Genomic DNA, 25,873 nt, shown 5'->3' with positions numbered 1-25,873 from the left:
ACTACTATAATACTGCCTCCTATATACAAGAATATAACTACTATAATACTGCTCCTATATACAAGAATATAACTACTATAATACTGCCTCCTATATACAAGAATATAACTACTATAATACTGCTCCTATATACAAGAATATAACTACTATAATACTGCCTCCTAGCTGTGAGGTTGTGTGTTTGTGGTTCTCCTGATGTCTGGAGAAAGCCCAGGGCGGGGCCACCCTGGGCGGGGAAGCTCCCCAAGCAAGGCCCAGGCTTCTCGGCCTACACTGGGGGAAAACTCCCAGGCTTCTTCTAATGTGGATGTAAATCCTAAAGTCATTCCAGTACAGAAGAATACTGAGCATGTAAGTCCAGCCATTGTAAAGAAGGAAAATACAGCGATGGATGTATGTAAAGAAAAGAAAGCAGCAGCAGCAAGTATGTGTAAGGAATGTGATGTGAAACAGTCTGCCAGCCATGGTGTACAGTGTGATGGTAATATGACTGAATTCAAGACAGAATCCATTGTGGGAACTCCAAAGTCTGCAAACAGAGGCCATGGAGGTGCACAGGAGCTGGGGCAGAGTGGATCACAGGCAGCAGGTGTGCAGCTCCACTCTCCAGCACAGAGACAGAGGAGGACATCTCTGGAGAGACAGACATTGCAGGAGAACCTGAAACAACAAGAGGTGGTCTCCAGCATGACCCGCTCAGGCCGCACAAGATCCCAGGCTGGAGGTAAGAGCCATAACACTGACAAGTCTATGGAGGTGACACCAGGGAAATATGTGGAGAAATATGAAAGTGTTTACAAAACTGTTCCTGCCCCAGACCCTAATGTATGTGGCCGGGCCTCAGGAGATCCAACCAGCCATGGCTCCTCTTTGTTCACCCAGCCTGAGAGACTGTCCAGACCCCTCCAGCAGGGCAAAGAGACCACCCGGGCACCAGAGCTACAGCTGGCGGAGGAGATCCCAGCACTGGTGAGGAGGATGGAGGAGCTGAAACACCAAAAACAAATGCTGCAAATGCAGATAGACTGTATATACAAACTGAAGACAGCAAATCCACAATACAAGACTATGCATGATAATAAACTGTATGCACTGAGCACAGAACTGGCCACCATAGTGAGTGAGATGGACTCTATACTGGAGAGGATGGGACCTTTGGCGGAATCCTATAGGAACAAGGAACGCTTTTCCCAATACCAGCTGAGTTTTGGTGCAGAGCCCAGATCGGATGTGGCATCTGTCATCACCCCAGATGAGCCCCAGGAGGTGACAAGACCCCTTATAAAACCCCCAAGTTTCACCTTCAAGGATCGGCATGTTCATAAGCCCGAGGAGCAGCAACCTCAGAGACCTGCAGCTGTTCCGGAGCCTGCAACTCACTTACCTGCAGAGGCACCACAAGTCCCAGAAGTCCCAGTGCATCAGGAGGACAGTGGACATTTGCCGGTGTATGAAGGTGATGGGGTGATGGAGCAGAGCTCTAATGTTGTGGCACGGACTGGGGGTGAGGACTGTGATAATGTTGGGGCACGGACTGGGGGTGAGGACTGTGATGATGTTGGGGCACGGACTGGGGGTGCGGACTGTGATGTTCTTGAGGGGTCGGTGGCTGGAGGGGGTGCACAATCTGTGTGGGATGTATTATCTGATAATGATATAGAGGTGGATGGGACAGGTGATGTTGTACACAATACTGTGCAGGATTTCCCCCCTTTACCCACAAGCACAGCAGCTGTGGCAGGGCCCCCTAGAGTAGACCCCAACCCTGTAAGACAGGACGCAGGTACCCGCCAGGTTCCTCCTAGAAATGCCTGGAGCCGTGGTGCTCCATCCTTCACCTCCAGCGCCAATTACACTGGCCAGGCATTTAAAAGGAGGAATGTTGTGCGATTTCGGCACAGAGGTGCCAAGGAGGACCTTCCAGATAGGAGGTTTGTGGTGAGGGAGCTCCTGTGCCACCAGATGGGGTTTGTGCCAGCGGACATCTTGGCTGTAATAAACCTTCCAGATAGACAGGGCTATGATGTCAGCTTTAAGCTCATGTCTAATCTGGATAGGTTCTGGTCCAACTTCCCCAGGTTCAGAGACAAGGATGGATGGAGTAAATTCAGTTTTATTCCCATATCCAAGCCAGATACCGTCATCATAAACATCATCTTCTGGAATGAAGCTGTTCCCCCCCAGGACATTGTGGTGTGGCTCCGCAGACATTGTGACCTGGTGTCTGATCTCACCAAGAACAGAGATGATGACGGTATCTGGACTGGAGGGTGGAAGGTCCTGGTGAAGCTGCGCCAACATGGGAACATCACCCAACATCTGCCAAATTCCTTCTTTATTGGCAGAGAGAAGGGTGTTTGCTTCTACCCCGGTCAGCCCAGAAAGTGTTTTAAATGTGGTAAACCTGGACATCTGGCTAACACCTGTACTGTGGTAAAGTTTAACCTGTGTGGTGAGACTGGTCATGTAAGTGCTGATTGCCAGAACATCAGATGTAATTTATGTGGTGAGATCGGTCACCCTCACCGGGACTGTCCCAATGCCTGGCACAACATCTGCCGGGAGCTTCCTGATGAGGACCTTGTGGCGGGGGCAGAGGCTGTAGAGGAGGAGGCTTTGTTATCAGACCCTATACTGACCAGACAGGAGGTCCAGCCCGATGTAAGTAACACTGCACCAGCACCTCAGCAGTCAGAGAGCACACAGGGGGACATGGAGGTTGTGCCACAAGACCAGCAGCAGCCAGGGGTATCCTCTTCTGTGTCTGAGGGGAATAGGATGCAGCAAAATAAAAGGAGGAAAAAAGACAAGTCCTCCCGCAGGCCTGAGGGGGAGAATAATATCAGTGTGAAGAAAAGGGCTGACAACAGGGCAGGAGTGATGGTGGTGTCCAACAGGTACGAGGTTCTGTCAGAGTCCGAGGGAGATCTGGACACTGAATTGAAAAGAATAGAAGGTGAATGTGATGGTGACACCAGGGACCAACCCCCAATAAAAAGAAAACCGCAGAGTGTGAAAGACAATGTAGAGTCAGATATGGAGACAGGTGGTGGCCAGCGGGACTCAGACTCTGACTTGTGATGATGGGGGTCAGGTCTCTGCTCTTCTGTCTTATCATGGCTGGGTTTACTTTAAGGGTCCTTTCTAGTAATGTGAACAGTATTAAAGTGAGGAGGACACGGCACATAGTCTATGACCATCTTAGAGACCAGGACGCAGATGTCATCTTCTTACAGGAGACGCGCCTGACTACACTGGGACACTTACGTGAGGCTGAGAGGGAATGGACGTCTGGTCTTTCTTTCTGGTCACTGGCTGTGGAGCCTTATGCCGGGGTGGCCATACTGTTTACCACCAGGGATGTGACAGTACATAGGATGACAGAGGTAGTCATGGGAAGGTGTCTGATTTTGGAGGTCACTATCCATGGTAGAAGGCTCCGGCTCATAAATATCTATGGCCCACAGACAGTGACAGAAAGGATCCAGCTATTTAATGATGTCAAGCCATATCTATTCACATCTGTTCCTGTTATAATGGCCGGGGATTTTAATGTCACTAGGACATCAGGTGACAGGTCCTCAGGCAGAGCGGTGGCCAGAGACTCCAAGGTCCTAAATAACATGATCTTGCAGTCCGGTCTGAGTGATGTGTTCACACAGGGTAGAAGGAAACCAAAACTCACATACACCTGTTCTAACAGGAGCAGTAGAATAGATATGGCGTTTGTGCGTCCTGAAGAATTTATTAGTGATAGGAATGAGAAAACTGTCCCTTATTCAGATCACATGGCCTTAGTTTTCCATCTTGGTGTCACTAAGCGCCCAGATATTGGAAGGGGGCTCTGGAAGCTTAATTCCAGTATCTTGGATGATGTCTATGTCCAGAAATGTGTTTATTCCTTCATGCAGAGCCAGCTAGAGCGGGTGGACTTCTATGATGATATGGCCGCCTGGTGGGAGGATGTCAAGGATGAGATCAGAACCCTCTTAAAGAGACTGTCCTTTAAAAAGGGGAGGAGCAAGTATGGCCAGTATCTCAAGCTGCGGAAAGAATTGGAGTCACTATATTCGGCGGGTGGGGACCAACAAAGGATAGACCGGCTGAAATCTGAGATAAGGCAGTATCAGTACAGCAGGTATACCTCCCTGGTTCTTGAACGGGATTATGGGTCTTTAGGGTCTCCTGATCCCTTTGAGAATTGCCGGGAGCGGGTGGCAAATAAATCTGTCACCGGTCTCACTGACTCCCAGGGTGTTTTGCAGGAATCTCGGGAGGGTATCCTGGGGGTGGTGAGATCTTATTATGCTGACTTGTTTCAGAGGAAGGTTTTGGATAGAGAGAAGATGACCCAATTCTTGGAGACAACTCCGCTCCCTGATACTAATGATTTGGACTTTTCTCCTTTGACAGCAGAATTGACGGTGGCAGAGGTCAAAGAGGCCATTGATAAGTTACATGTGAAGAAGGCACCAGGTCCAGATGGGATAACAGCAGAATTCTATAAGACATTCAGAGACCTCTTGGCTCCAATCCTCGTGGATGTTTACACAAATTGTCTAGAAAGTCACCTGATGCCTCCATCCATGAGAGTGTCCTCGCTGATTCTGCTGTCTAAAGGTAAAGAGCCGAGTGACATCAAGAACTGGAGGCCAATTGCCCTCTTGAATGTCGACAGAAAGATTCTGGCAAAGATCCTGTTTTCTAGGTTAGTTTGTCTGTCCCCGGCACTGTTGGCAGGCTGTCAGTATGGCACAGTAAAAGGGCGGAACATCTCTGGGGCAGTGATCTCCATAAGGGAGATGTTTGAGAGATGTAAAGCCCTGAGGTGTGGGAGATATGTTGTGAGTCTTGACCAGGCTAAAGCCTTTGACAGAGTAGATCATGAGTATCTATGGGCCACTTTGTCAAAGTACGGTATTCCGGGACAATTCATCGATTGGCTGAAGACTTTGTATTGTGAGGCCGAGAGCTTTCCTCTGATCAATGGTTGGCAGGGTGACACCTTCAGGGTTGAGGCGGGGGTGAGACAAGGTTGCCCACTGAGTCCGCTGCTGTATGTATTTGCCTTAGACCCGTTTCTGAGGTCACTGCAGGAGTGTGGTTTTCAGGGGGTGCCAGTCCCCCACTGCCTGCCCCTGAGTGTTGTTGCCTATGCGGATGATGTGACTGTAGTGATATCTGAGCCTCGTGAGGTGGAGATGTTGTCTGCAGCCATCAGAAGTTACTCGGAGGCCTCAGGGTCTCTGGTCAACCTTGAGAAGAGTCAAGCTCTCTGGGTATCAGATACTGATCCAGACTTTGATCTGCCCCAATTTGTGAGAGCCTCCTCCTATATTAAAATCTTAGGGGTCAAATTCGGGAGGGACGATAACGCCAAACTAAATTGGGAAGAGAAATTAGAAGCCGGAAATGCAAAGGTTCAGCGATGGAAGAACTGGAGGCTGACCTATAGAGAAAGGGTTAAAATGTTGAAGACTTACCTGGTCCCCGTCTTCTTGTATGTCTCTGTCGTTTTTCCTTTGCCAGAATGTTTCTCCGCTCGGCTCTTTAGCCTGTTCTTCCAAATGTTTTGGGGGAACAGGTTGAACCCAATAAAAAGAGGGATCACCTACCTACAGAGGAGAGAGGGTGGGTTGGATATGCTGAATCCAAGGGTGTTCTTTGACTCCATGTTTCTAAAAGTAAATTTTGGTTGCCTGGACTCAAACAACAGCTCCCTGTGGGCGAATAGTATCAGGGACTGGATATTGCCTTTTGCAGAGTCTTGGGTGCGAGGTGGCAGTCTCAAGAGGGGGAGATGGACGCGTGACTTCCTCCCCCCGTACCTGGAATACGGGCTCAGATGTCTGAAGAGATGGCGCATTGAGAAGTCCTATATTGAGAGTAAGACCCGTAAGGACCTGTATGTCAGGGTTTGTAGGACCTTTTTCTTTTTACAGCCAGCACTAAGGGACTGTACATCCGCCATTTTACGAGACAGTCTGAGGCTTCTAAACAGTGTGAGGCTCCCGGAAAAATTCCATGATATTGCCTGGCTGTCACTGCATGGGAAACTGTTCGTAAGAGGGAATTTAAAATACCTGAGTCTGTCTGATCGCCAGTGTCCCCTGGGGTGTCAGGAGGAGGAGACCATGACACATTTTATATCGGAGTGCTGGGGAGGGCGACACATATGGCAGACGATATCCAACAAGCTAAGAATCCCGAGACTACAGACCCTAAAATACTCAGAAATAATTTACGGTGTAACATCTAGTGTAAGTGGCATTGACCGGGAGACCTTATATATCATCATATCTGTGATAAAATACTATCATTGGCACACCAGAACCAGAGTCTCCATGTACAGTGAACCCTTCCATGATAGGAGAGCAGTAGACCTGATCATGTCAGAGCTGAGGTGGATCAAGTGTTTGGAGGTCAGGAAGGATGAGAAAAATCGTTCATTATGGAGGAACGTGTATATAGAATGATATTTACCTTCATGATGCTTTTGTGTTGTTCATTTATTTACTTTTCTTCTCATTTAAAAGCAATGGGCTTTTTTTAAGTTAACATTATTGTTTCTTTTGTAATGGAAGTGTATGATTTTTAATATTTGATATTGTTTTGATAATTTTGGTCAAGTGTACTGTAATATTTCTGTTTGTTTTTTACTAATAAAAATTGCCCCTATATCCAAGAATATAACTACTATAATACTGCTCCTATATACAAGAATATAACTACTATAATACTGCTCCTATATACAAGAATATAACTACTATAATACTGCTCCTATATACAAGAATATAACTACTATAATACTGCTCCTATATACAAGAATATAACTACTATAATACTGCCTCCTATATACAAGAATATAACTACTATAATACTGCTCCTATATACAAGAATATAACTACTATAATACTGCTCCTTTATACAAGAATATAACTACTATAATACTGCCCCCTATATACAAGAATATAACTACTATAATACTGGTCCTATATACAAGAATATAACTACTATAATACTGCCCCTATATACAAGAATATAACTACTATAATACTGCTCCTATATACAAGAACATAACTACTATAATACTGCCCTGTAGATTTTCTTACCAAATGCTAATGACATTTGTACCTCATCCATCTCTCCAGCACAGTCTGCCCCTCATTCGCTCTCTCGTGTCTTGTATGGTGTCGGTCCCTGGCAGAGGTTAAAGGGTTAATTTGTATTTATTCCCGATATTCATGTGTTCACAGCCTGGAGGGGGGACATTTCTTCAGTATTACCCCCATTTTCCAACAACACCCCCCCCCCTTGTGCTCTTACATTAACCTGCTGATGAAGAACGGATGGGGTCCTGTCTATTGGGCCCCAACATCTAATTCTTCATTGTCATCTTTAAAAATAACAAAAAATAAAAAATAACAACCAGGGCTCAGGCACTTTCTGGCCATATGACAATAAAAGTTAGTTCTCCATTTAGGAGTCTTAAGAGGTCCCAATTTAGTAGGGTCCATGGACTCCAGGAATGACTTCCCCACCAGTCAGTGTTGTTTTGAGGGTTTCCAAACCATACAGTCCCTATATTGAGTTGGATCTTTCAAAATGGACCTCATCAAAGGGGAGCCCCCCTGAACTGGGCCAAGAGGTTTATAAAAGTACCATGTATTACCCATGGGTAGCCCAGGCAGGACCTAGGGTTGCCACCTGGACGGTATTTTACCGACACAGCCAGTATTTTGGCCACCCTGCTGGGATTTTTATATAAAAATATAACAGCCGTACAATGGCCGACATTTATCTCACCAATCCTCCAACTCCCGGAATGTTGCACCATATACTTCCTCCAGCTGTCCGGGCATGCTGGGAGTTGTAGTTTTGCAAGAGCTGGAGGCGCCAAGGGTTGGGAACACTGACCTATACTATATACTACTACATAGTCCAACATGCTGGGAGTTGTAGTTTGGCAACAGCTGGAGGCACCCCTGGTTGGGAAACACTGACCTATACTATACACTACAACATAGTCCAACATGCTGGGAGTTGTAGTTTGGCAACAGCTGGAAGCACCCCTGGTTGGGAAACACTGACCTATACTATATACTACTACATAGTCCAACATGCTGGGAGTTGTAGTTTGGCAACAGCTGGAGGCACCCCTGGTTGGGAAACACTGACCTATACTATACACTACAACATAGTCCAACATGCTGGGAGTTGTAGTTTGGCAACAGCTGGAGGCACCCCTGGTTGGGAAACACTGACCTATACTATACACTACAACATAGTCCAACATGCTGGAAGTTGTAGTTTGTGAACAGCTGGAGGCACCCTGGTTGGGAAACACTGACCTATACTATATACTACTATATAGTCCAACATGCTGGGAGTTGTAGTTTTGCAACAGCTGGAGGTACCCCTGGTTGGGAAACACTGACCTATACTGTATACTACTATATAGTCCAAAATGCTGGGAGTTGTAGTTTGGCAACAGCTGGAGGCACCACTGGTTGGGAAACACTGACCTATGCTATATACTACTATATAGTCCAACATGCTGGGAGTTGTAGTTTGGCAACAGTTGAAGGATGTGTATCCTGTGATGTCACGCATATATAATTAATTATGCTAATTAGCATGGCCGGTATTTTTGCACAAGGAAGGTGGCGACCCTAACAGGACCTAATGTCCGAATAGGAGGGATCAGTGGCCAGAACCCCCCTACCGTCAGATAGGGGTGTCACATGATGCACGGCAATAGCCAATAGCCAAGACTCACATAGATCACCGCCATTACTTGGTGAGTTGGGCCCAGCCAACACTGTTTGACGTCACAAACCTATTGGTCCTATTACTTACCCCCATAATGCCCACTGGGTCCGAACGAATGATTTTCTTTTGACTCCAGGGACCACAAAGACGTCCAGGCAACGAGGAGTTAAAGGGGTACTCCTGTGGAAATAAACTGGTGTCAGAAAATAAATAGATTTGTAATTTGCTTCTATTTAAAAATGTTAATCCTTCCAGTACTTATCAGCTGCTGTATGCTCCACAGGAAGTTGTGTAGTCCTTTCCAGTCTGACCACAGTGCTCTTTGATGACACCTCTGTCCGTGTCAGGAACTGTCCGGAGCAGGATAAGTTTTCTATGGGGATTTTCTCCTGCTCTGGACAGTTCCTGACACGGACAGAGGTGTTAGCAGAGAGCACTGTGCTCACACAGAAAAGAAATTCAAAAAGAAAAGAACTTCCTATGGAGCATACAGCAGCTGATAAGTACTGGAAGGGTTAAGATTTTTAATAGAAGTAATTTACAAATCTGTTTAACTTTCTGGCACCAGTTGATTAAAAAAAAAAAAGTAGTTTCCCAAAACTCCAAAGTCCAAAGAGCCAAAAAAATTATTTTCAAAATGTCTAAAAAATCCTAATAATTTGAGGAGAGAAGCTCAGGGGGTCCTCAGAGGAGAAAGAGCTTCTGGGAAAGGAGGAAGTTTACTGTGTGCCCTTCGATCCTGGGTCTCCGTGCTCCGCGGACATCTGTTTTCCTTATTCCACTGATGAATTCGGGGGGTTCGCCAGTCACGGGTTCACAAACTTCTGGCACAGACTTCGGTTTGCAAAAAAAAAAAAAAAAATTTTTTTTTTTCCAATTTTAGAAAAGAAATTAGCCGTTCCATCCAGAAATGACGGCAGAACAGAGGGAAATGTTTAATTTTAATTTATTCTAACCCGAGCGCCGCAATTACAATTATTCTAATGACATCATCGATTCTAATAATTGTCTGTGTATTGTGACTACACCTGGACCTCGCTTATTACCCACAATGCCCTGCACATGGAGCCAAGCTGTTCTTAAAGGGACTCTGTCAGCTGACTCTGTTTGCTGCTTAGAGTCAATTGTGCCATTCCTGGAGCTGATAGTCGTTGCTGAACTTGCTAAAATTGAATTTTTTTTATTTCTCAGACGAGTGCCAAGGAGGCGGGGCAGGGCTGCTCGAGTGCCATAGCCTGACACGCCTCCTTGCTTGCTGTCACCTCCCAGCCCCTTCCTGACTGACGTACAGGGAGCAGTACATCAGTCATTGAAGTGCTGGCAGATGGGGGTGGGTGAGGAGACATGGCAGGCTGTGACACTTAAGTAGTTTGGCTCCTCCTCCTTGACACTTGACTGAGAAATAAAAAGGTGATTTTATAGCTGAAGCAAGATACATTTTGCTTTTATACCATGCGTTTTCCAAACAGTGTGCCTCCAGCTTTTGCAAAACTACAACTCCCAGCATGCCCGGACAGCCGTTGGCTGTCCGGGCATGCTGGGAGTTGTAGTTTTGCAACAGCTGAAGGCACACTGTTTGAAATACACGGGGCTATGGAGTCTGCAGGTGTTAGCAGACAGTATAGCTGACAGATTCCCTTTATGGCTCCATTCATACCATTCCACCTGCAGCAGCTTCCCATTGTTCTCAATGGGATTCCGCTGCGGGACTCAATGGTAAGTTCCATAGAGTTCATAGAGTTCTGACAAGGAATTGGATTCTGGGAAAAGATTGAGCATGTAGGCAGACAAAATTTCATAATTTAGCTTAAAGGGGTTATCCAGGAAAAAATGTTTTTTATATATCAACTGGCTCCAGAAAGTTAAACAGATTTGTAAATTACTTCTATTAAAAAATCTTAATCCTTTCAGTACTTATGAGCTTCTGAAGTTAAGGTTGTTATTTTCTGTCTAAGTGCTCACTGATGACACGTGTCTCGGGAACCGCCCAGTTTAGAAGAGGTTTGCTTTGGGGATTTGCTTCTAAACTGGGCGATTCCCGAGACACGTGTCATCAGAGAGCACTTAGACAGAAAAGAACAACCCTAACTTCAGAAGCTCATAAGTACTGAAAGGATTAAGATTTTTTAATAGAAGTAATTTACAAATCTGTTTAACTTTCTGGAGCCAGTTGATCTATAAAAAAAAGTTTTTTCCTGGAATACCCCTTTAAAGAAAAGCAGGGGATTTGGAGCTGTGTATCAGGAAAAAATTAAGCTCCACCCACTGAAACTTTAAGAAATTTTACAGCACCAAAAAGTGCTCAAAATTGGACATCGCCTTCACTGATATACACCCTGATTACATTGGTCCATATAGTGTAGGGGCAACTGTGATCCATATAGTGTAGGGGGCAACTGTGATCTATATAGTGTAGGGGCAACTGTGATCCATATAGTGTAGGGGCAACTGTGATCCATATAGTGTAGGGGTAACTGTGATCTATATAGTGTAGGGGTAACTGTGATCTATATAGTGTAGGGGAAACTGTAATCCATATAGTGTAGGGGGCAACTGTGATCTATATAGTGTAGGGGCAACTGTGATCCATATAGTGTAGGGGTAACTGTGATCTATATAGTGTAGGGGAAACTGTAATCCATATAGTGTAGGGGCAACTGTGATCTATATAGTGTAGGGGCAACTGTGATCCATATAGTGTAGGGGTAACTGTGATCTATATAGTGTAGGGGTAACTGTGATCTATATAGTGTAGGGGCAACTGTGATCCATATAGTGTAGGGGCAACTGTGATCCATATAGTGTAGGGGTAACTGTGATCTATATAGTGTAGGGGCAACTGTGATCCATATAGTGTAGGGGCAACTGTGATCTATATAGTGTAGGGGCAACTGTGATCCATATAGGGTAGGGGCAACTGTGATCTATATAGTGTAAGGGCAACTGTGATCCATATAGGGTAGGGGCAACTGTGATCTATATAGTGTAGGGGCAACTGTGATCCATATAGGGTAGGGGCAACTGTGATCCATATAGTGTAGGGGCAACTGTGATCTATATAGTGTAGGGGCAACTGTGATCCATATAGTGTAGGGGCAACTGTGATCCATATAGTGTAGGGGCAACTGTGATCCATATAGTGTAGGGGCCACTTTGATCCATATAGTTTAGGGGCAACTGTGATCTATATAGTGTAGGGGCAACTGTGATCCATATAGTGTAGGGGCAACTGTGATCTATATAGTGTAGGGGCAACTGTGATCCATATACTGTAGGGGCAACTGTGATCCATATAGTGTAGGGGCAACTGTGATCCATATAGTGTAGGGGCCACTTTGATCCATATAGTTTAGGGGCAACTGTGATCTATATAGTGTAGGGGCAACTGTGATCTATATAGTGTAGGGGCAACTCTGATCCATATAGTGTAGGGGCAACTGTGATCTAAATGGTATAGGGGACACTTTGATCCATATAGTTTAGGGGCCACTCTGATCCATATGATGTAGGGGCAAATTTGATTCATATAGGGATGGGTCGCTTTGATCCATATAGAGTAGGGCCATTTTTTATTCATACATTATAAGGGCCACTCTGATCCATAGCGTGTAGGGGCTACTTTGATCCATATAGTTTAGGGGCCACTCTGATCCATATAGTATAGGGGCCACTTTGATTCATAGAGTGTAGGGGCCACTTTGATCCATATAGTTTAGGGGCCACTATGATCCATATAGTGTAGGGGCAACTGTGATCCATATAGTTTAGGGGCCACTCTGATCCATATAGTGTAGGGGCCACTTTGATCCATATAGTTTAGGGGTCACTCTGATCCATATAATGTAGGGGCAAATTTGATCCATATAGAGTAGGGGCAACTTTGATTCATACATTATAAGGACCACTCTGATCCATAGCATGTAGTGGCCACCTTGGTCCATGTAGTGTAGGGGTCACTTTGATCCATGTAGTGTAGATGTCACTTTGATCCATATAGTGTAGGGGTCACTTTGATCCATGTAGTGTAGGGGTCACTTTGATCCATATAGTGTAGGGGTCACTTTGATCCATATAGTGTAGGGGCCACTTTGATCCATATAGTGTAGGGGTCACTTTGATCCATGTAGTGTAGATGTCACTTTGATCCATATAGTGTAGGGGCCACTTTGATCCATGTAGTGTAGATGTCACTCTGAGCCATTTAGTGTAGGGACCACTTTAATCTATATAGAGTAGGGGCCACTTTGATCCATATAGTGTAGGGGCCACTTTAAGATACAATGGGGACTTTTTGGGACAGTTCTCAGGAGCTGTAATTCATGATTCGGAGCCATGTCTGACTATTTATGACTGTGATTTTCCCTTCCAGTAAATTAGACGTTTTGCCAAACCGCGGCGGTGAGCCTGGAGAATTTATAAGTACAGCGTAGAGAAGGACGTATTAGACCCGCGCCCCATCACAGGACCAGCTGAAAACAATAACCGCGCAAAACCCAAAACTCTCAGCCCCTGTGCTGTCCCGTAGCTTTATTCTACCGCCAAACTGTAGGCCGTGATACGGGGCGAAGGGTGTGTTGCCAGAACAGCCCTTTGAAACGGTGAAATGTTACATTATACGGGAACATTTGATCCTTTTCTTATAAAGTCACAAGAAACAAAACTGTGGGAGAATGACTGAAATATTAATAATACCGCAACATAGCGCACCGCTCATAAACCACAGACGGTTATGATGGAGCCATCAAAACCTTTTACGCATTCTGGTCTGTGATGGCATCACCGCATTGAAGGGGTACTCTAGCCTTAATACATCTTATCCCCTATCCATAGGATAGGGGATAAGATGTCTGATCGTGGGGGTCCCGACGCTGGGGACCCCCGCAATCTGTCAATAAGCACCCACCTTTGTCAGCTCTCCACAGCGCTGGAGGCTCTAAGTGTGCAGCTTGACGACCACGTGGGCCGGAGTATCGTGACGTCACGACTCTGCCCCCATGTGATGTCACGCCCCGCCCCCTCAATGCAAGTCTATGGGAGGGGGGGGATGGCTTTAGTTCCTGAGTGGGGTCCCATTGGTCACCCTTAAAGAGGACCTCTGCTGCCCCGCGTTCGGAACAAAATGTTCCGAACGCTTAGAGCTGGCGCCAGGGGCTCGTGACGTCACGGCCCTGTCCCCTCAATGCAAGTCTATGGGAAGGGGGCGTGACAGTCGTCACGCCCCCTCCCATAGACTTGCATTGAGGGGGCGGGGCCGTGATGTCACGAGCCCCCGGCGCCAGCTCTAAGCGTTCGGAACATTTAGTTCTGAACGCTGAACAGCAGGGTACCCCTTTAAGTCACCTGGTCACGGATACCTCCTGGGTAACAATCACGTGACAACTGGTGATCACATGTTAACCTTTCTTAAAGATACAACATTCTTATATACATAACATAGGGGATAATATACAATTACAGTAGAACGGATTCAGGGGGGCCCAGGCGACACTTCAGGGAGACTGCCTGACAGGACAGCTAGGGTACGGGGTATCAACTCCCGTACTGGGCCACCACACTGGGTCACAATGTGGAGCCGAAACGGTTAACATTCCTTTCCGTCAGCGACTTTCTCCCGGTGACACGGAACATCACAGAACTTCATACAGTAATGTAATACAATTAATAAATGGTCTCTAATAATTCATTAAGCGCGTGGGCGCCGAGCGCCGGAGTCGTCCAGAGGTGACCCCGCAACCGCGTTCCTGTCATCTCTATACGCTGCGTCTAATTGTCAGGTAACCAGGAAATCTCTGTGCGACAGATATATCATCCCCCCCCCCCTCCATGTGTAATTAAACCCTAATTAACTTTATTTTTATGACCAAGATGACAGCCAGACCTCAGAACCCTCATTTAATGATATGTCCTTTTCCTTTTTTTTTTTTTCTCATTTTTCCACTTTTATAATATATTTTTTTCTTCAGTTATCGTCATTATTATATTTTGTGTTTGTTTTATTTTAATGTCTTCTTTATTTCTGATGTTTTCTTTTTTTGTGGATTCCATCATAATGAAAATATACATGGACAGGAAGGGGACAATGCTGTGTACAGAAACCAGGGCGCCTCCAGCTGTGGAAAAACTACAACTCCCAGCATGCCCAGGTATTCTGGTGGAAAACGTTTTTTTGTTTTTTTTTTATCAACTGGTGCCAGAAAGTTATACAGATTTGTAAATTACTTTTATGTAAAAATCTTAATCCTTCCAGTACTTATCAGCTGCTGTATGCTCCACAGGAAGTTGTGTAGTTCTTTCCAGTCTGACCACATTGCTCTCTGCTGCCACCTCTGTCCGTGTCAGGATAGCAGGATAGGTTTGCTATGGGGATTAGCTCCTGCTCTGGACAGTTCCTGACATGGACAGGTGTCAGCAGAGAGCACTGTGGTCAGACGGGAAAGAACTACACAAATTACTGTGGATCATACAGCAGCTGATAAGTACTGGAAGGATAAAGATTTTTAAATAAAAGGGATTTACAAGTCTGATTAACTTTTTGGCACCAGTTGATAAAAAAAATTATTGTATTTCACCACACTACCCCTTTAAAATGAATTTTGTGCATTTCCCAGAGCCCTTTGCCTGCAATTCCTCCGTGTATCTCCAGGACTGAGGATTTCTGGAGATGTCTTTGGTCCTCATTCATGAAAACCTGAGCAGTAGTAAAATGGAGACGTTTCCCATAGCCAGGTTCCTCTTGGTAGAGGCCATATTGTGTCTTGTGGCCTCCATTCGATTCAGGCAAAGCAATTGTGTCCACCTTGAAACAAGCTGATCGAAAGTCTCGCGCGACTGCCTCGAATCCCCATTCACTCCTGTGGATGTGCACTTGTGTGGCGCCCACCTGCAACTTTGGCGCAGCTATCCATCAAAGCCTCGTACAAGTTTCTATGTCATGGTGCCGTCCCGTGATGTTCTGTGGTGGAAAAAATAAAAGTTCCTCTTTATTGCGGTGAAAGATAACACGTTTCGAGATTGTGTCTTCATTAGATCCATACTGGAAAGATGGGATAACCTGAGAACGGGGGTAAAATCAAAATGGAGACCTACCTGGGTATAGGCCAGTATTTTTTAACCAGTGTACCTCCAACTGTTGCAAAACTACAACTCCCAGCATGCCCAGACAGCCGTTGGCTGTCTGGGCATGCTGGGAGTTGTAGTTTTGCAACAGCTGGAGGCACACTGTTTGGAAAATGCCATTGACTTAGCCATGGAATTACCTCTGAGTCTGTTTCCGACTCCATCAGGACTTGTGGTTCCCCCGTTTATTGTAATTGCGTCTCAGTCGCTGCCATAGTGATTAATGTCCCCACCCCGGGCCTGTGTGTAATGGCGTCCTTGCCACATGGCTCCCTCAGTGGGAACTCTTAGCGTCATGGAATTATGAACACATTGAGAGCTTCCCTTGGGCAACGGCGAGAAGAATAAGAAATGTGTAGAAATGAGAACTTAGACTTAGAATTAATTAAAGGGACACTCCGGGGAAAACGGATACACTGTGTGGGGCCAGAGGGGGCGGGGCATGACCAGATGGATCATCAATGTGTCGCGCAAATCGCACTCACTCACACTCAATTATCAGGGACACTTGCTGAGGAATTTCTTTGCGGAATCGGCGTCACCCGCAAGCGGAGCTTATTTCGCGATACATTTCCCCCCAGAAATAGGTGTCGGAAATAAAAGTTCTTTCCATAGTGTTCACTGAGCGGCAGCGTCAATGGGCCTTGAAAGAGAAACTATCTTTGTTGCCCATAGCAACCAATCAGAGCACAGCTTTCATTTCTCAAACTGGTCTAGTAAAAGTGAAAGCTACACTGTGATAGGTTTCTATGAGGTTGCTATGGCAGCAAAGACAATTTTGCCTTTATCAAGGCCCTGATGGGCCTATATTTTTGAGCCATTTTGCCGGCGTATGTGGCATCCATGTGGCGAATCCAGTGGACATTTTGTGAGTGCGGTTTTTTAGGCGCACAGTTTACCCACTGATTTACGATGTGCGACTTTTGTAAAAAGTTTGGCGCAATAGCCACTTCAGCCAGGAACGGATAGACTGACAATTGCGCTCCACATACTCTCTGTAAACATTAGGCGACATTCATCAAAAGGCGCAGATATCTTGATAATGTCGACCAGCTGCGCCCGACGGAGACTAGAAAAAAACAAACCCTCAAAAGTCGCACATGTTAATAAATGACCCCCTTAGTTTTGATAAATCCGCCTCATGATATCAGATTTGCAGATTTTCTGCTGACCCATTGAAGTCAATGCTATCAAAATCTGCAGTAGATTAGTCACGTGCGAACCTACCCTAAAGGGATTATCCAGGATTAGATTAGACAGATTACATCCAAAAACAGCGCCACCCCTGTCCTCAGGTTGTGTGTGGTATGGCAGCTCAGTTCCATTGATGTGAATGGAGCCAAGTTGTTATACCGCACACAACCTGAGGACAGTCATGGCGCTGTTTTCGGAAGCGAAAATGGTAACTCCGATCACGCTCTGGCGGCGGGATATCTGATGACTGAGATTACGATACAGATTTGGCTTGAAGTATTGATTATGAAGACTTGGATGGGATTTTAGCCAAAGCCGTATCCTGATCGCAATTGTCTCGGGCTAGGAGGTTGAAGGGAATTTAAACAGAGATTCTGCCGCCGGAGCACATAATATAGACCCCCGCGTACATAAAAGTCAGCGTGAGTCGCGTATATTTCACAAATATTCGGGCTGTGCAAAACTAGACAACAATTTAAAGCAAAACACACAGCGTGTATCAATAATAAATTCTCCCCTTTACACCACAGATTATAAGATATAATAACTCGGCCAAAGATGATAGGCCGTGCGCCAATTTAGTGCTGAGGAGTGCTGCAGCTTTCCTTAAAGGAGTACTCCACTGCAGTCCAAAGGATAGGGGATAAGTGTCCGATCGCAGGGGGGTCCGACCAGCCGTCAGACGCCATGCTATCTGCTGCACGGCACCCTGGCAATCCCTAGGAAGGGCACGTGTTGATCCTTGCACGAATCGGGAGCCGACAAGCCCCCTTCATGTATCTCTATGGGGGAGGGGGGTGCATCGGCCACCGCTTTGTGCGGGGGTCGACACGCCCCCTTCCTGGGAAATGTTGGAGTGACATTCAGGATATCATGGGGGTTCCAGCAGGATAAGTGTTTCTGTACTGGAGTATATTCTCTATATTGCCGCTGGGACCCCCTGTGATCTCTGGGTCGGCATTGCGGGGCTCACGGACACAGAAGCCTGGGGCCATTAGACATCTTTTCCCCTGTCCTTTGGATAGGGGGGATAAGGTGTCTTGGGGTCGAGGACCCCTTTAAGGCCCATGGTCTCCAAAGTGTGCAAATCTACAACTCCCAGCATGCCCGGACAGCCGGGCGATTAGACATCTTATACTTTGGATAGGAGATAAGATGTCTTAAAAGGGCTGCGCGCTGCCCTGCCTTTCGGAGCTCCGCTCGCAGCGTCCAGAAGTTCATTACTCCGAACGCTGTGTGCGGGCTTCCGTGTTCGCGGCCGCCCCCTCGTGACGTCACGCCCGCCCCCTCGTGATGTCACCCCCCGCCCCCTCGTGACGTCATGCCCGCCCCCTCAACCAAAGACTTTCATTGAGGGGGCGGGCGTGACGTCACGAGGGGCCAGGCGTGACATCACGAGGGGGCGACCGCGAACACGGAAGCCGGCACACAGCGTTCGGAGTAATGAACTTCCGGACGCTGCGAGCGGAGCTCCGAAAGGCAGGGCATCACGCAACCCCTTTAAGAGCGGAGTATCCCTTTAAAGGGGTTATCCAGGAAAAAAACTTTTTTTTACATATCAACTGGCTCCAGAAAGTTAAACAGATTTGTAAATTACTTCTATTAAAAAAATCATAATCCTTTCAGTACTTATAAGCTGCTGAAGTTGAGTTGTTCTTTTCTGTCTAAGTGCTCTCTGATGACACCTGTCTCGGGAACCGCCCAGTTTAGAAGCAAATCCCCGTAGCAAACCTCTTCTACTCTGTGCAGTTCCCGAGACAAGCATGTCAGCAGAGAGCACTGTTGCCAGACAGAAAAGAACAACTCAACTTCAGCAGCTGATAATTATTGAAAGGATTAAGATAGGGGTAAGATGTCTTAAAGGGGTATTCCAGGAAAAAACTTTATTTTTTATATCAACTGGCTCCAGAAAGTTAAACAGATTTGTAAATTACTTCTATTAAAAAATCTTAATCGTTTCAATAATTATCAGCTGCTGAAGTTGAGTTGTTGTTTTCTGTCTGGCAACAGTGCTCTCTGCTGACACCTCTGCTTGTCTCGGGAACTGCACGGAGTAGAAGAGGTTTGCTATGGGGATTTGCTTCTACTCTGGACAGTTCTCGAGACACGTGTCCTCAGAGAGCACTTAGACAGAAAAGAACAACTCAACTTCAGCAGCTCATAAGTACTGAAAGGATTAAGATTTTTTTTAATAGAAGTCATTTACAAATCTGTTTAACTTTCTGGAGCCAGTTGATATATATAAAAAAAAGTTTTTTCCTGGATAACCCCTTTAAGGGCGGAGTACCCCTTTAAGGCCCTTGGTCTCCAAAGTGTGGACCTCTAGCTGGGGCAAAACTACAACTCCCAGCATGCCCGGACAGCCGTTGGCTGTCCGGGCATGCTGGGAGTTGTAGTTTTTGCACCATCTGGAGGTCCACACTTTAGAGACCGCTGCTCTAGGCCCTGACCACCATACAGTAGCGCGGTTTCCCCCAACGCCAGGTACCCAATGAACTTTTGAGAGGTTAGGAATAATTCGTGGAGGGAAGGCGTCATTATTAGCAAAATCCAAATGTGCGGGGGTCTAATGTTTCACAGTCCTGGCTGAAGAATGTGGTTTGGGGGTCTGCGGCGCTCACATCTCTGGGGTCTGGGCACAAGGCTCTGCTGAGGGCGACTTGGTTTTAATGAGGTAATTAAAGGCATTTTAACAAGGCCCCAACTCCATATGTGTAACCTACAACCGGGCCTGCAATGGGACCTGTGTTCTTTACTGGTAACAAAGTGCGAGATCAGGGGCCCCCCGATGCCATAAATCTTCCAGGTCCATGCTGATATCAATGATCAATTGCTGTTTTCTTTTCTCACACTACTGATAGATGAGCCTGAGGCCAAGAAAGGAAACTTTTACATAGCAAAGTTACCAACCTGACCGCCTACAACATATATGTGTGTATATATATATATATATATATATATATATATATATATATATATATATACATATTTATATATATATATATATATATATATATATATTAGAGACATCTGTACACACACACACACATATATATATATTAGAGACATCTGTACACACACACACACATACATATATATATATTAATTATATATATATATATATATATATATATATATTATTATTATTATATATATATATATATTTTTTATATATTCTAGCCATTATTATTAAAATTTTCTTTAAAACCCCAAATTTCTGTAGGTTGATATACATACTCACTAGAGATGAGCGAACTTACAGTAAATTCGATTCGTCACAAACTCCTCGGCTCGGCAGTTAATGGCTTATCCTGCATAAATGAGTTCAGCTTTCCGGTGCTCCCGTGGGCTGGAAAAGGTGGATACAGTCCTAGGAGACTCTTTCCTAAGACTGTATCCACCTTTTCCAGCCCACGGGAGCACCTGAAAGCTGAACTAATTCATGCAGGATAAGTGATCAACTGCCGAGCCGATAAGTTCGTGACAAATCGAATTTACTGTAAGTTCGCTCATCTCCAATGCTCACAGTAAGACAAAATATATTCGCTCACATAATTAAATATATTATTATTATTATTTTTATTTTATGTCATTTTAAGAATTAAATTTTTATTTCATTTTTTCTTATTTGCTTTGCATGTCCACGAAATCCAAATCCAAATAAAAAAAATAAATAAAAAAAATTTAAAACTTTGAGAAAATCCGCATGACTGATGTTTTTCACAATGGAATTTTTTTTAATGCAAGTAGGTAGGCATATATTCTCCCGGCGCCCGCTGTTTGCGGAATGTCCACAAATGCATCCTTACTATAATTTACACACCAAAAATTGACGTCATTTTTTATTAGAAATCTACCGCAGCTCAACGCTGTTGTCAATAGCTCCGCGGCAAAGTTATTAAGAGGCACATCCTGCACCAGAGACTTTTAGTTTAAGTTGAATAAATTCCACCATAAATAGTTTATTCATTCAGAGACAATTTTTTTTAGCTTTATTATTTTTATTATTATTTATATTATATTTATAATATATATATATATATTTTATTATATTATATATATTATTATTATATTATATTATTTTATTATTATATTAGATATATTTTTTATTATTATTATTATAATATATATATTTTATTATTATTTACATTATATATATATATATATATATATATATATATATATATATATATATATAAATAGAAAAAAATACAAAAATATATTGGGATGGTCCAAGCTATTTGGCTAAGTACCTAACTTTTTCATTTTTTGCACTATAGTTGTATAGCATTTCTTGTTTTATCTATCTATCTATCTATCTATCTATCTATCTATCTATCTATATATATATATATATATATATATATACAAATTCTTCTTGCCTGAATCTTTCTCACTCTCTAGGTCAGTGCTTCCCAACCAGGGTGCCTTTAGCTGTTGCAAAACTACAACTCCCAGCATGCAGTTTTGCAACAGCTGGAGGCACTCTGGTTGGGTAAAACATGGTCTAGGTGCAGAGGAAAATGACTCTATTATCCTATTTATCTTTTGGATTATCTATAACTACTTTCCTTCTGCTTTTGTCAATTTATCAGGAATGTAAAAAAAAAAAAATAATAATAAATTTCCCTGAGACTTTGACAAGTTTGATCCTTCCTGGACAGGCCCATTATGTCTTCTCACTTTCCCAAAACCTACGTCCTCTAGGCGGCCATGTGCAGAGTGAGGGATCCGTCATCAATCAGGACATATAGGGAAAGGGGCCTGTTTCCCCCCATTGTTTTTCTTTAATTTGTATCAGGTTTTAAATGCTTGACCTCTGACCCCTTGCCCCCTTCATTTTGCACTGTATCCAGCCGTGGTGTCTTTGGACAGCTGAGAGTCATTTGTCAGGTCTGGTCAGGGGGCTTTTGTGGAGTGATGGCTACTGTTATGGTCCTGGGGTCTCCAAGCAATGTCCAGCTGAAAACACATTGGAATCAATGGAGGTCTAGGAGAATGTGGGGGCTCCGTGTCACCAAAATGTTTATTTTTAGTACATTATAGGCCTCTTCATCATGCTGCTTGATGGGTACATTGGTGACCCCAACCTTCATGGTGGCCATGGGGGACAAATGAATAAACCCAAGGCACCACTCCCTCGTACATGTGGTTATAGTATAAGGAGTCATTTATTATCACAATCGTTTTTTTACCATTTCACGATGATAAAATCTGAAAAAATAAAAATAAAATATATATCAAATTTGACCATTGATAAAAATACTAAAGACATCTCAAAAAACAGTCTTCATTCTCTGCCCTTGAGGACAATTGTGTCTACTACCTCTGTAAACAAATGCTGAACTTAGGCTGCATTCACATCTCGTTTTTTACATACGGGTGCCGGATCCGGCTGGGGGAGGGGAAAACCGGGCGCTCCCGTACCCCAGCCGGATCAGCCCGCTACTCCATTTACTTTAATGAGCCGACCAGAGTCAAATGGTGACTCCGGTCGGCTCCTTTTTGACCCGTATGCGGTTTCCTGACTGGACCTAAAACCGTAGTATACTACGGTTTTAGGTCCGGTCCAAGACCGGATACGGGTCAAAACTGAACCAACCGTAGCCACCATTTGACTCCGGTCAGCTCATTAAAGTAAATGGAGTAACGGGCTGATCCGGCTGGGGTACGGGAGCGCCTGGTTTTCCACCACAATGTCAGAGTAATATTGTTGAGAAAGAATATAAGATGGCCCTCACATTCTGCGGTTCTACCGCAGAATGTGAGTGTCATCTTATATTCCTTCTTGGCATACACATTGACCCAGTATGCGCCAACCACAATGTCCCAATGAGTAGTAGCCAAATTGTGCCCACAAACACCATCTAGATTACCTCCACCATAGGTGCCAGCTACATGGTCCCCATAAGAGCTAGGTAATGTGTGCCCACAAATAATATCCATGTGTTTTCCTCCATAAGTGCCATCCACAATGTCCCCATGAGTGGTAGCCAAAGTGTGCCCACAAACACCATCTAGATTACCTCCACCATAGGTGCCAGCTACATGGTCCCCATAAGAGCTGAGCAATGTGTGCCCACAAATAATATCCATGTATCTTCCTTCATAAGTGCCATCCACAATGTCCCCATGAGTGGTAACCAAAGTGTGCCCACAAACATCATCCAGATTATTCACAAAGGAGGTAGTGCGGCACTGAGTGAGTGTGCTGGATTAGGAATGGCAGGTGGGAGTTGGTGTAGCTGTAATGCCTCTGGTGGTGCTCAGATACTATAATAAGCAAAGTTCATGATATCCGTGAAGAGAAATGAAAATATCAGCACTCACCAGTGTGGCTGCAGGGTCTTCTTTATTGAGACATACTCACATGCGGGGTACAGAAGAGAGGGGAGTGGGGGGACAAGTGGTGGCTTAGCCACCACTTGTCCCCCCACTCCCCTCTCTTCTGTACCCCGCATGTGAGTATGTCTCAATAAAGAAGACCCTGCAGCCACACTGGTGAGTGCCGATATTTTCATTTCTCTTCACGGATATCATCCAGATTATCTCCACCATAGGTGCCAGACAAATGGTCCCCATAAGAGCTAGGCAATGTGTGCCCACAAATAATATCCACCTTTTTTTCCTTCATAAATGTCATCCACAATGTCCCTATGACTGCTAGCCGAAGTGCCCACAAATACAGTCCACATTACCTCCCCCAGAAGTGGCAGTCACACTGATTTACTGGAAACTATGAGGGTGTACCCTGATATCCATTCAAAGTTCAGACATTATGGCATCTAAGTGTTTGCCATCGGAAGCTTGGAGGAGAAGGGTTATCGCCTCCAATATGTTTAGAACAAATCGAACATTGGTACCATACCATCCATATTGGTAGATTTGGAGGCAAGGGTGTAGTTAGGGAAGGAGCTGATGTGCCTATGATCTGGGTGACACATAGTGTAGTTGGCACCAATGTGGAGTGGAAAGAGACAAGCAGTTCTATTTGAATAACTAAAAGTGTCCTAGCTATGCCTCTTGGAGGGTCTTCTTCAGGTTGGGTCCACTATGAGGCACTGTCTGGATCATTATCCTATCGATCAGCCCATTCCTGATGCCTCCAATTTATATAAATATGTTTTTTTGTAGTAGATGAAGACCATAAATATCCATTTCAGTATATGGATATATCAGCCCTTCCGTGGAATCTGCGGTGGTGGTGGTGCACGAGGTAGGGTAAAGCCACAAGTAGAAGAAAGAGGATACCCAGCACTCACCAGTAATGCACAATGAATATATCTTATGCCATAGTGTAGTACAAGGACTCGTTTCGGTGTGGGAGCCTTCCTCAGCTGTCTGCCTTAGGCAGACAGCTGAGGAAGGCTCCCACGCCGAAACGCGTCCTTGTACTACACTATGGCATAATATAACTTCACTGTGCATTACTGGTGAGTGCTGGGTATCCTCTTTCTCATAAATATCCATTGTCCTCACTTCTAATATGGGTTGAACCAACCAAACAATATTGGTGCAATACTGCCCACAGTAGGATGTTTGAAGGCTGGGGTGTATCTAGGGAGGTAGCTGAGGGGGTTAATGATCTGGGTGCTGGGTGGTGTACGGGGCACCAATGTAGAAGTGGACGAAACTAACCTAGCTATGCCTGGGGGGTCTTCAGATAGGGCCCAGTAGGAGACATTGTCCACATCATTGCCCCGTTGTTGAGCCCACCCTCCAATCCATTACCTTGTTGTAGAAGATGCTGACAATATCTTTGCGTTGTAAGTTACATTGTACATCCTCTTATTTGTAGACTTTCTCATCTCTCTGTGAATTTTCTCGATGCAAGTGAACAGCAGCCACCAACACACAAATAATGGCCCAGAGAAATGTGACTAATTACGGTCGGGAGGACGCGGATGTTAATGGATCTCTCTCCTTCTTTTGAACTGTGACATTTTAATGAGGATGTTTTAAAGAGCGACAGATGAGTGAAAATGGTGTTTCTGAAACATTCGGGTGCTTGGCCTTATTCCAGAGCTCTAATTATCTTTAGAAATCACTTTATGCAGCCCCCCCCCCCTCCTCTGATAAGACACTATCATGGCTGGTGAGGAAGAGAGTCTCTAAGGGTCTGGAGTATTTATAGGCACCGTGAAGAGGAATGGCGGTCCAACCAGTTCAACCGTATTCCTCGTTGGCAGGCTTTCCACCAAATCAATGGACCAGTCAACAAATCACTTGTCCAAAGTCTGACTAGATCTAACATCTAGGACAATGCATCCAAGAAGTCCCTACAGAACCAGGATCTGCTACTGGACGATCTCCTTAACTACAAGGATGTCATGTCATACAAATTGTAACATCTTAAATGGGCACTGTCAGATCCAAAAGCCTTTTATATGTTGTTACTAATAAAAATTAAAGACCTTTTATAATATGGTTGTTGACATAAGAAAACGGCTCCTGAAAATCCCACTACTAGAGGTCCACACACCTATGGGGACACAAACCAGTCCTGCATCAGCATCAGCTTGTCCATAAGTCATGGACAAGAGAGGACTCATGAACAAGGCTGCATGAAAAGACACACCAATCACCTCCCACCACCACAAGGGAGGGACACGCCCCCTCCTACCACACACCAATCACCTCCCACCACCACAAGGGAGGGACACGCCCCCTCCTACCACACACCAATCACCTCCCACCACCACAAGGGAGGGACACGCCCCCTCCTACCACACACCAATCACCTCCCACCACCACAAGGGAGGGACACGCCCCCTCCTACCACACACCAATC

At 44.9% G+C, this 25,873-nt stretch overlaps 1 protein-coding gene across 1 annotated transcript; it reads left to right on the top strand.

Moving 5' to 3' along the window:
- On the top strand, positions 1 to 25,124 carry LOC130291245 (uncharacterized). Its single transcript, XM_056539816.1, has 2 exons — positions 1 to 2,661; positions 24,881 to 25,124. Exons 1-2 carry the CDS (start codon positions 196 to 198, stop codon positions 24,917 to 24,919), a joined length of 2,505 nt encoding a protein of 834 aa, XP_056395791.1. The 5' UTR covers positions 1 to 195; the 3' UTR covers positions 24,920 to 25,124.
- The last annotated feature ends 749 nt before the right edge of the window (positions 25,125 to 25,873 follow it).

The sequence above is a fragment of the Hyla sarda genome, chromosome 9, assembly GCF_029499605.1.
Source record: "Hyla sarda isolate aHylSar1 chromosome 9, aHylSar1.hap1, whole genome shotgun sequence".
NCBI classification, from domain to species: domain Eukaryota; kingdom Metazoa; phylum Chordata; class Amphibia; order Anura; family Hylidae; genus Hyla; species Hyla sarda.
The sequence above is the reverse complement of the archived record's forward strand: the minus strand, read 5'-3'. Positions and strand labels throughout refer to the sequence as shown.

Bases quoted from the DNA above. Each gene is read 5' to 3' on its own strand.
- LOC130291245 (XM_056539816.1), top strand. From the start codon at position 196: ATGTCTGGAGAAAGCCCAGGGCGGGGCCACCCTGGGCGGGGAAGCTCC. The intron at 2,662-24,880 runs GTAAGTAACACT...TCTTATTTGTAG, and splicing joins GACAGGAGGTCCAGCCCGAT to ACTTTCTCATCTCTCTGTGA.